Source organism: Vanacampus margaritifer, chromosome 4 (genome assembly GCF_051991255.1).
Source record: "Vanacampus margaritifer isolate UIUO_Vmar chromosome 4, RoL_Vmar_1.0, whole genome shotgun sequence".
In the NCBI taxonomy this organism is placed as follows: Eukaryota; Metazoa; Chordata; class Actinopteri; order Syngnathiformes; family Syngnathidae; genus Vanacampus; species Vanacampus margaritifer.
In genome coordinates this window covers 32507553-32523008 of record NC_135435.1, presented here as the reverse complement: position 1 = coordinate 32523008, position 15456 = coordinate 32507553, and the positions used below count along the sequence as shown (strand labels likewise).

The following is a 15456-nucleotide window of genomic DNA, read 5'->3' as shown; positions in this document are numbered from 1 at the left end:
AAAGATATGATAGGTGGATATGTTTAACATGTCATTTTAAAAAAAACATTTTGTAATATGTTGCCAATATATCCATATATATCATGTATTTCTTTTTTTTAAACATTCAAGCAACAGTGATTATGATTTTATCAGTCTTTTATTTGTAATAATATTTATCATTATTTGCTCCATTCTCCCAGTCGTGCCTATTGCGATGTGCTGTAGTAGCGCCCTCTTCCAGTAGATGGCAGTAATTCAAAGAGTATGCGAACAGCCAGTAGCTGCTGCCTGGCCGAAGAAGAAAAAGCTGTCAAGCCTGTCAAATCGAAGCTTGTTTGGGTCGGTCGAGCTTCCTCCGCGGCTCCTCGCTGAGTTGACAAGGTGATCAACCCAGTTTTTCCTAAATTGGTTCATTGGTAGTTATTAAAAGTCACAGCTTTCATTCAGATCATTTTTTAGTCTGCTCGGCTCGTGGAATTTGCGGCCAAATGGACGACGTGGAGATTACGGATGTGGACGAAAACGGCGAAGTGTTACCGGAAGTGGATGGCAAAGCGCTGAAGCGGCAGCAGCACGACGTGTCGCCTTTCGGCCTCATGGGTAAAAACAAAACAAAAACAAAATCCGACATTTCATTTGGCGCTCTTCCCTCGCGGAGAGCCAAACAACACTTAACATCTCGTTTGGCCGTGTTGCTTCTGTGCTGTCGTTTTGGGGAAACAAGTTAGCTGACGGAGGTGCGAGCTCGCAACCAACTGACTTGCTTCAAAAAGAAAGAAAAAAGCAAGTCAAGTTGATTTCAATAGCCCTTAAAACACAAAAGAGTCTGACAAATATTAGCGACATCCCCTCGTCGAACCACATAAAGCGGCTCCTCACACTTTAGACAGGAAATTGTGCCACTTTCGAATGCAAACAAAGTGCAGGCCTGACACGTGCGCTGAGTTGAGAACCGGAAGAATGTTGTACTCGAATATTGCATCACGATCAGCCCCAGGGGTGTGCTGGCCAATGCCATCTTGAATTTCGGGACTTTCCTGAACGGGTTAGGGTTACACGCTTAAAACCACATGGCTTTGAATGACGTCACTCCAAAGACACACAGACAAGAAGACGTGCGCTTAACCCTTCCAAGACTTTTTTTTTGGACTTTTGCCCATTACATCAGCAAATTTGCATTTAACGTCTTAAATTTTTTTACAACAAAGCCGAACCCTATTTATGTACTAGTGGATGTCATTTTTAATGGATTGTATTTAAGAAATGTCAAAAATAAATGGCAATTTTGTATTCCTCTCATTTCTCATCCCTCGTCCCTGATGGTAAAATGGCCGCAGGAGGGCGAATACCGATCGACCTTAAAATAAGACTGGTATTGGCACCGATACCTGGTATCGGTAGTCTCACCCATCGTAGTCCGGACGATAGCACCGCCGCCTCAATTTGAGCCTGGAAAACGCCTACATTTGACAAAATTCGATATCTTTGTCAATTGAAAACAATAATCAAGTGATGGAATGAATCATCTGTGAAGTTGTGATTTTTCCTTTCATCCGGACTTTGATCCGAAGATGCGCATCTGGCCCAATCCGTCTCGGTCGGGGCTGAGGAAAAGGGGGGGAAAACGCTTGCAAATGCAGATCAGCGAGCCCGGCTTGCCGTCTGTGCAATCTTCAACGTTGGCTTGCTGGATCCGTTTGGTTCCGGCGAGCAGCCGTGTTGATGTGATGAGCTCCATTTGCATCCTATTTGATCCGAAGCGTTTGCGTCGCTATTTGATGTCTTTCAGTGGGCGAGCTGGCGCGGACGCACTGCTGGTACCTGCTGCCGGCGCTGCTGCTGCTCGGCGCGCTGCTGCTCTACCTGGCCAAGAAGAGGAGCGGCTCCCGGCGCGCCAGCGGCGATGCGCGATCCACGCAGCAAGGTCACTCGCTCACTCGCTCGCTCACTCGCTCGCTCACTCGCTCGCTCGCTCACTCGCTCTACATGGCCAATGACGGCGCACGTCCAATGCGCGCCTCCATTAGTGTGGACTCGTGTTGTTCCGTTACCGATACCGGTATCGGCAGAGGCCCCGATACCACGTTAAAACAGTGGTATCGGCGCGTACTGAGACGTAACATGCCGATACCACGAATTGCGAGCGCGGCGTTCTGGAGTCTGAGCTGCCGTTTGTGTGGCTGACGTGAAGATGGCGAAGCGGTGGCGAGGAGGCAGGAGGCCATGGAGGCGTCTCGGAGGAGGATGCAGCAGGAGCAGGACGCCAAGGCGGCCATCTTCAGGGAGAAGCGCAAACAGGTGAAGCGCGCCGGCTTCGTGCGCACGCAATGCCAGCTCGTGACCTTTGAACTGACCTGTGCCTTAGCAAGAGGAGGAGAAGCGCAAGCAGAAGATTGAGGAGTGGGACAACATGCAGACGGGCAAGAGTTTCAAAGGAGCTTCCAGACGGTTGCAGGTCAGACACAAAAATGCTCACGAGTGCGATGGGTCGCCGGGATCGACTCGGCCACGCCCCCCCCACACACACACTTGTGTCCATCCATGTCATACGTCAGCTTGAAAGGTTCGACTAATTGAAACCAAGTGAATTGAAAAAGCAGAAATCAAGTGGAAATTTGGCCCTTCGCTATTTGACCTCAAGTTCCCGGCAAAACCTGATTGATGCGTGACGTGGCGACTCGCAGGCGCCAAAACAAAAAGCAGACACGCCCGCCTTTGCAATTGAAATACGGAGCTTTTTGACCTTTGGCCTCACTTCAGGCTTCAAACATAAAGAGATCAAATTGCATTTTTTGGAACCAAATTTATTTGATATTTTCAACTTTTTGTTTAGTTTTTGTGAGTAATCCACTGTTGAGCGAAATCGAATACTTTTGCAAGACACGCTACGTTTTGAATGAGTTCATCTGAAAGGAAATCTTCCGATTGAAGTTGCCCGTCAACCTGGGGAGTGGGCGGGGCCAATGCCATCCCCCCATAGCAAACTTTCATCAGCAGCACTCGATGATGATGATGATGATGAAAAGCATGCGTGAGGTCCAAGACGAGTGATTGTGTTCATTTTGCAACGATTGCGTTTGTGACGTGTGTTTGTGTTTCCAAACGTTTGCAGAGCAGCGAGGACGGCGCCTCGTCCAGCACTTCGACCAAAGCCAAAAGCGACAAGACGCCGCTACGCACTTCCGGTAACGTCATCGCACAATCGCACGACACGCGCTTGCCGTTGTTTTCACACGCGTGCGTTGCAACAATGCCGGCAACCCCGCCCGTGGCAAATTGCACTCGATGAAAAACGAGCGCTCTTGCCTCACCGACGCGTCTCCGAGCCATCACAAAATGGTCTTGTGTGGAAAAATTGCAAAAAATTCTCCGCCATCTTGAATGACCTTTGTGTGAACTCGGCGGCGACGCTGTGGTGGCGCTTTTCAAATCGCTCTTTACATTTCATCCCGACGGCAAACTTTTTCAATCGCTCGCCGCCGTCAGGCCACTTTGAAAATGACAAATTCTCTCGAGCCTCGACACGCAGCAGGAAACGAGCAAGACTCGTGCCGGCGCGTGTGATGTCCCACGGATGACATCACTGACCAAAATGGCGCCACGCAGACATGATTTGGCGGCGCCCAATGTTGTTATTCATTATTATTATTATTATTATTAGTACAGATGAGTTTCAGCCGGCGTCAGCGCTGATGTCACATGTTGTCTTCAACTTGCATGTCATCAAGAAGGCCGCCGCGGTGAAGAAAGCTTGATGCCGATGCCCGGGGGCGCAGCAGGCGCAGGGGGCGCAGCAGGCGCAGGGGGCGGAGCCCCAAACGGCACGCGTTGATTTCAAGGGCAAAATGGAGGAAGGAAGGACGTGACTGTCAACTTGTTGTGTTTCAGAGTACAATCCCCTGAGCGGCGAGAGCGGCAGCTCGTGCTCGTGGCGCCCCGGAAGGCGGGGCCCGTCGTCTTCGGGCGGATGAGGTTAAAGGTCGCGCGGGACCGCCACCGCACGCCCGCGCACACACATGAGCGCTGGCTGACGCCTGCTTGCAGCGAGCTCCATGGAACGCGTCCAGGCGCTGCTGCCGGCTGGTGATGACGCAACACTCGGAAATGGCCGCCGGCCAGCGAGTGAGGCCGATGAATGTCGACGTCGGTGTCTTGTTTGTTTACGTTGTCACGCACGACATTTGCTTTTGCTTGCTTTCTTTGAGTTTCCTGTCATTGTTTGGTCAAAAGAGAATTCTCAAAACACCGTGCGGTCATGCTAATCTGTGCCAACACCGCAGCTCTGCTTACCTGTCTGTCTGCTCTGGAACTTGCCATTGGTAGAGTGGTGGGGTTATGTAAATGAGCCACTTGTGACATCACAGCAGGCCGGAAATGAGCTTTCCATCCAATTGTTTTGAGAAAAAAAAAATGTTTTAAGCCAATGCACTGAAAATGTGCAAAACGGTTCTTTTCCGAATATTGAGGCGACTCCGCCGCTGTGGGTGGCGCTATACACCACAGAGATGTGCTCCACCAGTCATTTAAAAGAAGACGACAACCAGGAAGCGACGGCGCCGTGCAATGATGTGGTCCGAGTTTGCTTTTGTCATTCTTGATCAACCGCAGCGTTTCTTTGCTGTTTTTCATCCAAAATAGCTTCAATATTCGCTTCTTTAATTCCAAAAAGATTTCTTTCGTTTTCCCCCCAATCTTACCTTACTTTATCGTCCGAAATTACTTTGCGACTAAAAACGTACGTGTGACGCAATTAGTGTTGTTCAGATACCGCATTAAAGCAATGGTATCGGTGAGTGCTCACAAGTAACATGCCGATACCATGAATTCCGACGCTAATATCGGACTTTGGATGCAGCATCTTGTGTTCTGCTCGTGCACAACTTTCACTGACGTGTGACGTGTTGACTGCATGCCCAGCAAAGAGATCCGATTGGCCCTTGAATGCTGTGAACCAACAGCAGGACGGCTTTTTCATGTTGAGAAAAAAAAACAACAACCCAGGTATCGGTATGGTATCGGCAAAAATGTGTGGCTGCAAAGCCAACTATCGACAAGGGCCTGTTTGGAAGTCGGTCGCCAGGCGCTAAGTTTCATTTCCTCCTTTTCACAAAATGGCCCCTTGAATCAAAGCCGAAAACGCTGTCCACATTTTGAAGCAATAAATGAAACCTTGCCAACGTTTGACTGGAGTTTTTCTTTCTTACTTGCGCGCACGCGCACACACACACGCACACTGTGCGACATGACACGGAAGAAAGTCTCACGGCTCGTCAGTTGTATTACAACTAATGGCCACCAGGGGGTGTGCGGGATCAGCAAGCCCAGGCACGGTTTAAGGATTTATTTGCTTGTTTTTCCGGGATAAAAGGGGGAGGGGCTGAGAAATGTAATTTAGAAATGTATATTAGGATGTGAAATGAGATACTGGAGGACCTAACCGGAGTTACACAGATGTATGATGAGGCTATTTTTATTTTATTTTGTTTTTTGTATTGCGGTGGGCTGGGAATTTGTTTTTAAACTATGTAAAGCACTTTGAGTTTAAAAAATATTTAATTGTATAATGATTTCTATATAAATAAAGATTGATTGATTGCCACCATTAGCTGGGTGTAGCGCCGTGCCTGGTGGCCATGGAGACCACGTGTCAAACACAGCGATTGGACTTTGCTTTTAAGTAATATTTAAGTGCACTTGGAAAAGTTGCCAAGTTCTGTATTCCAAAATGTGTGACTTTGCAATTATAGGTTTTTGTGGGGGGGAGGACCTGCTTTTGACCTCAATTAACAAGAAAGCCCTCAAAATGCTGAAATAGTGTTCCCGTTTGAATGTCTTGAGTGTTCTTTCATTTGGACCGGCACCGCTATTGTAATAGTTGAACAGGCAGACTGTAAAATAATGAATGGCAAAAGAAAAGTACGGGAGTTGTCAGTCAAGTGTGCTTTTTCCCACGTGCCTTGAACGCCTCTGGTCTGAGGAGGCGCACCTACGGAAGCCTGCTTGGGTCGCTCAGCCAGGTCAGCCTCATACGAGCTCGCTGGCGGGCGCGAGGACGCCGCGCACTCACTCAACATGGCGAGATAACGTAACCGCCGCCGATTTTTTTTTCCCGGCCAAAAAAGCCACAGACGGAAAGGGCGCCGGCCGGTCGGGTCGGGTCGGGTCGAGCCGAGGTTCGGCGGCTGACTGGCGGGCGGTTGCGGGGAGGGCCGCTTTCAGGGATGCTACGTGGGCACAAGAAGAGGAGGAAGAAGAAGAAGAAGAACCACGAGCAAGACGCACGACGCGCGCGGCCGACACTCGCCAGCTTTTGATTTTCATGCTCCTTGTCGGGAGGGATGGCGGGTCGGAGCCGGAGAGCTTGGTTCGGCGTCCTGCTGGGTCTGGTGCTCGGCTTCACGCTGGCCTCCAGACTCATCCTGCCCAAGGCCGCCGAGCTGGCCAAAGGCAACCCGGCCGGCTGCGGCCTCAAGGAGCGGGTCGGCCCCCACCACGGCGGCGGCGGCGCCTTGTGGCCGCCTCGCGACGCCGCTTCGCCGGCCACGGAGACGCCGGCCGCCGGGCCCGCTAACTTCCTGTTCGTGGGCGTCATGACGGCCCAGAAGTACCTCAACAGCCGCGCCGTGGCCGCCCACAGGTAAGATGCCTGCGCGTGCGCCGTCTGCTCACGCGCGTGACCGCTTCACTGAATCCTCATTAGCACTCGGCTAACGCTCGCCGAACCACTCGAGTCGCTTCTCGACTTGCTTTCGGAACAAGATGCGAGTTACTCAAACTTACTTTGGCGATCTTTTCACACGTCGGGATGAATCGATGAATCGGATTCAAAAACACCTTTTAGTTTGCAAAGTAGGACAAGACATCACACACAGACTGATGATAATTCTTCCCGTAGAAAATGTTGGAACATTTCTGATCTAAAACCGTCTTACTGGGAAAGAGAATCGGATTTCCAGGGAGGCAGGCCACACAAATGTACTGCCAAGAAGCTAAAGTTTGAGGATTCCGTGTCGATTGGTGAAAGCCGAACCCTGAGAAAAGACTTTCCTTTAGAATATCTAATCAAATGCCGGAGGAGCTTTCTGACCCCGGCTGGCTCCGCCCTGATACCAGTTGATGGGAAATTGGCCACAGAACGGGAAATGCGTCCGTTCATCTTGTCACGAGTTTGTTTGGGCCTCATGTCAAGTGTGACGAGTTGACTTGAACGTGTCCAAGTCGGGCGGCCGCTTGTCACGCAGCCCAAAGTCCACTTTGGCCTGCCTCGGCGCTGGCAATTTTCCTTCACAGCAAATTTGCCATTCAATTTGGCCGCTAACATGTTCTTGACATGTCGTGTTGCACTTCATCAATGACGGGATTCTGATGTTCCAGCTGGAAAAGAAAGGATTTGCGCCGATTGTCGGACGTGCCGCCGTCCGGCATTCGCTACTCGAGAGCTTGACATGTTTGACAACCTTGAGTGCAATTTGTTGTGCGTAACATAACGAAGGCGAGTATGCGGGCCTTGGCTGAAGGTTGCGTCGCGGTGAGAAGAAAACGGATTGTAGCGGCGCCGTTGCACAAACGCTGACCAACCGTTTGATGCTGCAAAAGTACACGCGCAGAAACGACATCGCGACAAGCCGACAAAACAAGTTGCCGGCATTAGAAGATTTCCAAATGCTGCAAAAGACGAAAGAAGCCATTTTGATGTCAGCCGAGAGCTCGCGTTGTTGACGACGTGCGTTTTGTTCTTGCGCTTTTCAGAACGTGGGCGTCGAGCATCCCGGGCCGGGTGGAGTTCTTCTCCAGCGAGGGCTCGGACCCGGCGGCGGCGCCCGTCCCCGTGGTGGCGCTGCGCGGCGTGGACGACTCGTACCCACCGCAGAAGAAATCCTTCATGATGCTCAAGTACATGCACGACCACTACCTGGAGCGCTACGAGTGGTTCATGCGCGCCGACGACGACGTCTACGTCAAAGGTCGGCGGCTGGAGGGCTTCCTGCGGGCGCTCAACAGCAGCGCGCCCGTCTTCCTGGGCCAGACGGGCATGGGCGCCCGCGACGAGCTGGGCAAGCTGGCGCTGGAGCCCGGGGAGAACTTCTGCATGGGCGGGCCCGGCGTCATCATGAGCCGCGAGGTCCTGCGCCGCGTGGTGCCGCACCTGCGCCAGTGCCTGCGCCAGATGCACACCACGCACGAGGACGTGGAGGTGGGACGCTGCGTCCGCCGCTTCGCCGGCGTGCAGTGCGTCTGGTCCTACGAGGTCAGTTGCGCTCGCTCGCCGTTGTTGTTGCCGCGTGTTGACTTTGACGTGCGTGCGCTAAGAACTTGTCCTGGTCTGGAATTCTACGCAATCACTTCACGTCGAGTCCGACGACTTGCTGGCAAAACGCGACGCGCCAAAGCAATTTCACATCAGAGGAACCGCGACCGTCATGAATGGCGTCTTCCGTCTTGATTGGCTTACTCGGTCAGGGGGGCGTGGCTTACGGTAAGATCAATTGACCTCAAGCGCGCGTCACACTAACGGCTGGCGTGATGGCCGAGGGGGGGGGGGGGGCTCCAGTCACGTGATTGGCCCCTTTTAGTGAGCAGTGATGACATCATCGTCGTCATTGCAAATTCCAATTCCAGCTGCGTGCTGAGGCCAACAAGGGTGCCATTGTCCCCCCCGGGGCGCTTAGCAGGCAATGGCACGCGGATGGCCGTCATGGGATCCTGGTTTGAATCCCAGCAACACAAATTGCAATTGTTCTCTCGTCACTTTGGCCTTCTGATTGGTTGATTTTCTTGGCTGCGGTGGTTGCACAATCGTGTTAGAGAAAGGATGAGCTGTGCTGGAGGGGGCCATCATTTTTGCCACTGGGAGGGGGGGGGGGGGGGGGGCGGGCACAGGACTGGATACTTCCCACACCAGATGGAGGACAACAATATGGACAAAATATGCGAACGGGAAAAAAACACCGGCTGTTGGAACGCAACAACAGACTCAGTCCTAACTGTCCGTTTTTGTTGCATTTCCTGGTTTGTCCGTGACGCGTCCCAACGTTTGCCACATAAAACTTCAGCATGACGATCGTCTGTCAGCTTTCACGGAGAAATCCGACACCATTTTCAAGACTTGCACAAGTTGAACAAAATCTCTCAACCATGATCAAAAGTTGTCAATTCATGTGCTAATCGATGACATGGGATCGAACCCACAACCTCTGGGTTGCGAGACATCCACAGCGTCCCCCGACCTGATTGGACGCTTGCACGAGCGAGTCTGTCGATTGGCATTCGCCGCTAGCCGCGCCGCTAACATTCCCGAGCGCACGCACGCACGCGATGGGGTCAAGCGCCGACCTTCCTGACCCACATCCCAGCGGTGCGGCTGAGCCGCTAGCATCCAATTAGCGCGGATTAGCGGCTAAGCGTCTTAGCGGCAGCGCCCGGCCGGCTCGGGTCGGCGCCAGTGCTGCGTGCCGTCCTAAAAGCGACGCCGCTTCCTCCCTCCCGCATTCCTGCTGTCAATCTCCACGGCGAGCAACGGCGACTTCTGGCGGAGGCGGCTGCTCGGCGCCATCTGCAGGCCGACCAGAGGAACGGCTGCGGTCGCGGTCACTCCAGCCGCTCCTCCGACGCTCGGCAAATCACGAGAAGTCACCGGCCTGTTGGCGCATTTCCTCCTTCCTTCGTCTTTGGGTTTGAGTCCGCCACGTGGCAGACAAATTCAACCGTCTGCTGACAAAACCTCGTCTTTAATGTGTTTGTAAGACGGCGGCGGCGCCACAACGCGCTTTTGTCTTCGCGTGAAGCCAAAGGACGAGCGAGCGAGCGCGGGATTGTTGAGGTGCAGATGAGGCGCCGGCCAGTCACGTGGGCCTTTGGCGGGCCTTTGGCGGGCCGTTGGCGGGCGGCGCCGCCGGCTGAAGGCGAGCGGCGAGTGACCCAAACGCCAGCTGGGCGCAGCGCTGGCGAGCGCAAGTATGGCGGCTATAATTAGCTCCAGCGGGGAAAAGACGCGTGTTGGCGACGGCGTTGGGAGAAGGCTTTCATTTGGACTTGGGCGCGATGTCTGGACCCGCCCGTGTTTGCTTGGCAACCAACGCGGCAGATGACAACTGTTGCCTTGCTGGAACTTTTCTTTTTTCCGTTTGCAACTTGCTGGCTCGCTCAGCAGCTACAAAGCAGAAGGCGGCTTTTCTTTTCTTTTGCGTTGACAAATTCTTGTCCACATCCGATGCCTCGTCCCGTCCGCCTCGTCGGCTGCCGGATTGGCTGCGCTCGTGTCCACATCAAGCCCTTTTCACACTGCACTCGCTCAGACGCAGGGCGCGCCCGTATTTGGAGAGGCTGACTCGGAAGTGAACAAGGAGACGTTGGACGCCGGTTGAGACGACAAATGCAGGACGCGCCCACGAGCTGCGTCCTTGCTTGTTGCACAATCAAAACGGAAAACAATTCAACAAAAGCCCACTTGGAGGACGAGCGATAGAAAAGAAGACATTTCCAAACGGCTCGGCGGGAGCTCGAGTCTAATCTCGTCCACCAACTGCACTTCTGCCAAAACCGGGACAACACGCCACCGTACGTCCCAAAAGTTTTGAAGGTGCCTTCAAGAAGTCCGTCACAATCGTTTGGCAAAATATGGCATCTAACGAGCAACAAATCTTGAAAATGGGACGGTGGACTCTACTGTCGTCTTTTTTTTTTATTGTCTCACGTCACCAATAGAAAATGTGGTAAAAAGCACCAAAAAATGGAGTGAAAGGATGAATTTCTCAGCATGGACCTTTTGGGTCGACGTTGGCCGCCTTGAAGCCAATTTGGCTTGTCTTTGGTTTCCGCTTCCCGACCCGCTGGGCTCTTTGCGGACCGGCCCGCATCAGCAAGCAGGACCAAGGCCGGACCGACGAAGACCCCGTCGCTCTCCTTGCCGCCAAACGTCCGTCCATCCAGTTTCTCACAGGGGTTGCTGGAGCCTATCCCGGCTGGCTCGGGGCAGGAGGCGGGGCCCACCCTCAACTGCCTGCCAGCCAATCGCGGGGCACACGGAGACCGACAACCGTCCGCACTCACAAACGCACCTATGGACAATTTGGAGTGTTCAATTAACCTGTGCCGGGAAAAAAACAAAAAACAAAACGAAACCACGTCCAACCTGTTGGGGAGGATTTTCCGGTTGTGCTCATTTCGTGCTTTTGAGAAAATTCCTCCAAGATTGCGACGTTGCCCGGAGGCCGAAGACGGAAAGCTCAGTCGTGATGGGACACTGTGACTTACTAAGATTGAATTCAAACAGAAGACGTTTTTTCGGCACATTTTTATTTTTTATTTTTTTAATGAAAGAGGTTGTGTTCGATGCGGATGCCATTTTTTATCCCGGCAAATATTTGACAGCTGTTATTTGCATACGGTGAGAGCGGCGTGCCGTTTCTTGCTGAGGCTGCTCAGAAGGTCCGAATGGAATCTTATCCCATGAGCAGTTGGCAGTCATACTGCCCCCCGGTGGCCAAGTTGTGCACACCTGAAGGAGCAAAAGGTGGAAGGAGCGCACGTGACCTGATTGGCAGCAAATCAGCTCATCCGCGTGTCAAAAAGTCATCCGATCTGGCTCAGCAGATGCGCCATGAGGCCTTTTTCTCATGGGGGGGGGGCGTGTGCGTGCGTGCGTGCGTGCGTGCGTGGGCGCGTGCGTGCGTGCGTGCGTGCGTACGTGACAGGCAGTCAATGAATCACAAGGCAGGCCTGATGATGTCAACATTCCCGTAAACAACTTGATCATCGTGTCATCATTTCCAACCATTATGGATTGTCATTTTCCAGGAAGCCATCAATCAGCCGATGAATTTCAAAAGATGTGAACACTCAACTTATATATACAATTTTGTGTGTGTGTGTGTGTGTGTGTGTGTGTGTGTGTATATAAGAATAAAAAAGAAGATTCAAAGAATAAATGAAAAATCAATCCATAAATAAAAGTGCTCTGCTCTCGCTTGATTTCTTTCATGCTGCAGACGCGATGTCAGGTTGAAATGTTATTCAAATGAGGGGGCGGTCCTTAGCCAGGCGAGGCCTTGAACGGGTTGTGGGCGTCGTCTTTGCAGATGCAGCAGCTGTTCTACGAGAACTACGAGCCCAACAAGAAAGGTTTCATCCGCGAGTTGCGCAGCAGCAAGATCCACCGGGCCATCACGCTGCACCCCAACAAGAACCCGCCCTACCAGTACCGCCTGCACGCCTACCTGCTGAGCCGGCGCGCCGCCGCGCTGCGCCACCGCACCGTGTGCCTCCACCGCGAGCTGGTCCACATGGCGCGGCTGGGCGCCCCCGAGCCGGGCCGCGAGGACCAGCGTCTGGGGGCGCCGCCCTCCTTCATGAGGTTCCACCCCCGGCGCCGCCGCGACGTCCTGGAGTGGGACTTCCTGACCGCCAGGCACCTCTTCTCCGCCTGGGACGGGCAGCCGCCCCGCCGCGGGACCGACGCCGCTCAGCGCCAGGCCCTGGACGACATCGTCATGCAGGTGGGTCGCTTCGGCTGCTGCTTTCAAAGTCGCAGGATCGCACAGGACTGCGTGTGAAATTGGACAGCCATTTGGGGGGGAAAGGGGCGTGGCCGCCAGATGTGAGCCACCTTTCGATTGGCCCTTGTGGATCACATGACTCAAAGCACTCGAAAACACATCAAAGATTCAGAGAGGTCAAATGTTTTGTTTGGCAACGTGTTGAACCTTGATGAATATTGAAGCTTACGTGGCTGGCTGGTCCGAAGGCTGGGCCGGGTCCGAATTGAGGCCAAGGAAAAAGAAATCAGAAAAAAAAAAGGGACCTCTCTGAAAGGTTTGTGTTTTGGAGGTGAGGTCACGTGATCCCAGCCTGGCAAAAGCCGGACCCGCTTCCTTTCTCCAAAGAAAGCAAGGAAGCGGGTCCGGAAAGGCCGGGCCCGCTTCGAAACCAAGGTGAGTGACAATCAGCGGTACTTGAACTTGAAGGCGCCGAAAGGCTCGGACGCACGCTCAGACGTTTGCCCGTCGCCGGCAGGTGATGGAGATGATCAACGCCAACGCCAAGACCCGCGGCCGCGTCATCGACTTCAAGGAGATCCAGTACGGCTACCGGCGGGTCAACCCGCTGTACGGCGCCGAGTACGTGCTGGACCTGCTGCTGCTCTACAAGAAGCACAAAGGCAAGAGCATGACGGTGCCGGTGCGCCGGCACGCGTACCTGCAGCAGACCTTCAGCCGCATCCAGTTGCGCGAGGAGCGGCCCACCGACGCCGCCGCGCTGGCGGCGCGCGTCAACCGCCAATCGGACTCGCTCTCCTTCCTGTCGCTGGACTCGCTGAAGATGCTGGTGCCCTTCAAGCTGGCGCCGGCCAACGGCGGCGCCGGCGGCGAACGTGCCGACGGCCGGGACGAGAAGGTCAACGTCCTGGTGCCGCTGTCGGGCCGCTACGAGGTGTTTGCGCGCTTCATGGCCAATGTGGAGCGCGTGTGTCTGATCCCCAAGCAGAACGTCAAGATTCTGGTCCTGCTCTTCAGCGCCGACAACAACACGGAGCGGGTCAAGCAGGTGGAGCTGATGCGCGAGTACCACATCAAGTACCCGCGGGCCGAGCTGGAGATCAAAGCCGTGGGCGGCCCCTTCTCGCGGGCGCTGGCGCTGGAGGTGGGCTCGGCCCGCTTCTCCAACGACTCGCTCCTCTTCTACTGCGACGTGGACCTCCTCTTCACCGCCGACTTCCTGCAGCGCTGCCGGGCCAACGCGGCGGCCGGACGCTCCGCCTACTTCCCCGTGGTCTTCAGCCAGTACGACCCCGAGGTGGTGTACGGACCCGGCGGCGGGAGCGGCGCGGGCGGGGCGGCCGCCGCCAACCCCTACGCCTTCACCGCCAAGACGGGCCTGTGGCGGAACTTTGGCTTTGGCGTGGTGTGCGCCCACAAGGCGGACCTGGCGAGCGCCGGCGGCTTCGACACGTCCATCCGGGGTTGGGGGCTGGAGGACGTGGACCTGTTTGACAAGTTCCTGCGCTCCGGGGCGGCCGCGCCCTTCCGCAGCAGCGACCCGGGGATCGTGCACGTGCACCACCCGGTGACCTGCGACCCCAAGCTGGAGCCCAAGCAGTACAAGATGTGCTTGGGGTCCCGGGCGTCCTCGCGGGGCTCCGTCCAACAGCTGGCCCAACTCTGGCTGGACAAGAACCGGCCGGGCCCGCCGCCCGCCAACGCCTCGCTCAGGACAGCCTAACCCCGCCCACCCGCCGCCTAATTTATTGCTTTGCTACTTTGGGATGTTGACACGCGCATTTTTTTCCAGCGTTTTCGGTGCCTCGACTCGTCGCTTTTTGGCTTTTTTTTGCGGTCAGCCAAATTTGAAGTTTTAATTTTCGGGGCTTTGAATAGCTTGAAGATGACAAACACTCCAACACGCAAACACATGATGCGAAGCCTCGCCAGGGTTTGCTGTCGGCCACAAACCGCATGGGATGATGACATCATTCACGAGGCCACACCCCTTCGAGGCACACGCGCGTACAACTTTGCGACCACATTTTCCATTTCTTGACATCCGTTGCTTTTATCACTCTTTGAGTCATTCAATCGTATGATTTTTTTTTAAATTGGTGAATCATTAAAAAAAATCCATCCCTTTTTCCAGATTTCAAATGAACAGCAACATAAATTGATAATAATTCGAGATGATGCGTCCGAAATGTTGACTGGCATTTTCCAAAGTAAAAGCGAACGTCTCCTTTTGAAAAATTCCAATCTCAGCACTTGGGAGAGGAAGAAATTTGCAAGATTTGGACAATTTCAACAAGGCCAAGTTTGAGCATCAAGATGACGTTCTCTGGACTCGTCAACTGCTGGATTTCACGTCTAATTGATTCGATTTTCTTGACTGACGATTGTAACAAAAGGATTTGCTGTCACCAAAGACCCAGCGGGCGCCTCCTGACCCCCACCCAATAGAAAAAGGGGGGGGGGCGGTGTCCTTGTTTTTGTTTCGTGTTCCACGCGTGACAAAAAAGACCATCATCATTATTATTATTATTTATCATCTTTTATAAATTTGACTCCATTAACTCTGTCCACGTGGGAAGATTTTTCTATTGATAAAATAAAGTGGAGGAAACGTTTGGAATATTTGCTTCTTCATGCTTGACTCGCCGTCGTGTCCATGGAGCGCCATTGTAACATTTTAACATATTTAATCCTGCTTACAGGCGGGAAGGTATATTTTTTCAATGAAAGAAATATAATTCAACAAAAGATATCTCTGCCAAATTGAATATTGGGGTCGAAGGAACTGAGCAATACAAGAAAAAGTGGGTTTTCAAAGCATCACATAGCGTCCACTTGTTAGAAATCAGCAAGTTTAATTAAAAAAAACAGCACGTTTTATACAGTGGCGGGAAACTTAGCGACGCTACTTCCGCATCTCATGTGCATTTTTCCCTTCAACTTTATTGAACAAAAAAAAGTCAAAGTGGGAGAATGCTAT

The 15456-nt window shown here is 53.2% G+C and overlaps 2 protein-coding genes across 3 annotated transcripts; both read left to right on the top strand.

The window, feature by feature from the left end:
* Nucleotides 1–234: 234 nt before the first annotated feature.
* selenos (selenoprotein S) lies at nucleotides 235–5163 on the top strand. Of its 2 annotated transcripts, none has more exons than XM_077564850.1 (7): nucleotides 235–363; nucleotides 442–582; nucleotides 1772–1906; nucleotides 2174–2280; nucleotides 2348–2437; nucleotides 3095–3167; nucleotides 3871–5163. In XM_077564850.1, exons 2-7 carry the CDS (start codon nucleotides 471–473, stop codon nucleotides 3951–3953), a joined length of 600 nt encoding a protein of 199 aa, XP_077420976.1. In that variant the 5' UTR covers nucleotides 235–363; nucleotides 442–470; the 3' UTR covers nucleotides 3954–5163. The 2 variants fall into 2 exon arrangements, with proteins under 2 accessions (XP_077420976.1, XP_077420977.1); XM_077564851.1 differs by having other exon boundaries at nucleotides 277–363; nucleotides 430–582.
* Nucleotides 5164–5933: 770 nt separating this feature from the next.
* Nucleotides 5934–15096, top strand: chsy1 (chondroitin sulfate synthase 1). The gene is made up of 4 exons (XM_077562766.1): nucleotides 5934–6619; nucleotides 7732–8230; nucleotides 12060–12476; nucleotides 12994–15096. Exons 1-4 carry the CDS (start codon nucleotides 6321–6323, stop codon nucleotides 14197–14199), a joined length of 2421 nt encoding a protein of 806 aa, XP_077418892.1. The 5' UTR covers nucleotides 5934–6320; the 3' UTR covers nucleotides 14200–15096.
* The last annotated feature ends 360 nt before the right edge of the window (nucleotides 15097–15456 follow it).

Coding starts and splice junctions, on each gene's coding strand:
- chsy1 (XM_077562766.1), top strand. CDS start 6,321: ATGGCGGGTCGGAGCCGGAGAGCTTGGTTCGGCGTCCTGCTGGGTCTG. Junction 6,620..7,731: donor CGCGCCGTGGCCGCCCACAG/GTAAGATGCCTG, acceptor TGCGCTTTTCAG/AACGTGGGCGTCGAGCATCC. Junction 8,231..12,059: donor AGTGCGTCTGGTCCTACGAG/GTCAGTTGCGCT, acceptor TCGTCTTTGCAG/ATGCAGCAGCTGTTCTACGA.
- selenos (XM_077564850.1), top strand. CDS start 471: ATGGACGACGTGGAGATTACGGATGTGGACGAAAACGGCGAAGTGTTA. Junction 583..1,771: donor GTCGCCTTTCGGCCTCATGG/GTAAAAACAAAA, acceptor GATGTCTTTCAG/TGGGCGAGCTGGCGCGGACG. Junction 2,438..3,094: donor GAGCTTCCAGACGGTTGCAG/GTCAGACACAAA, acceptor AAACGTTTGCAG/AGCAGCGAGGACGGCGCCTC.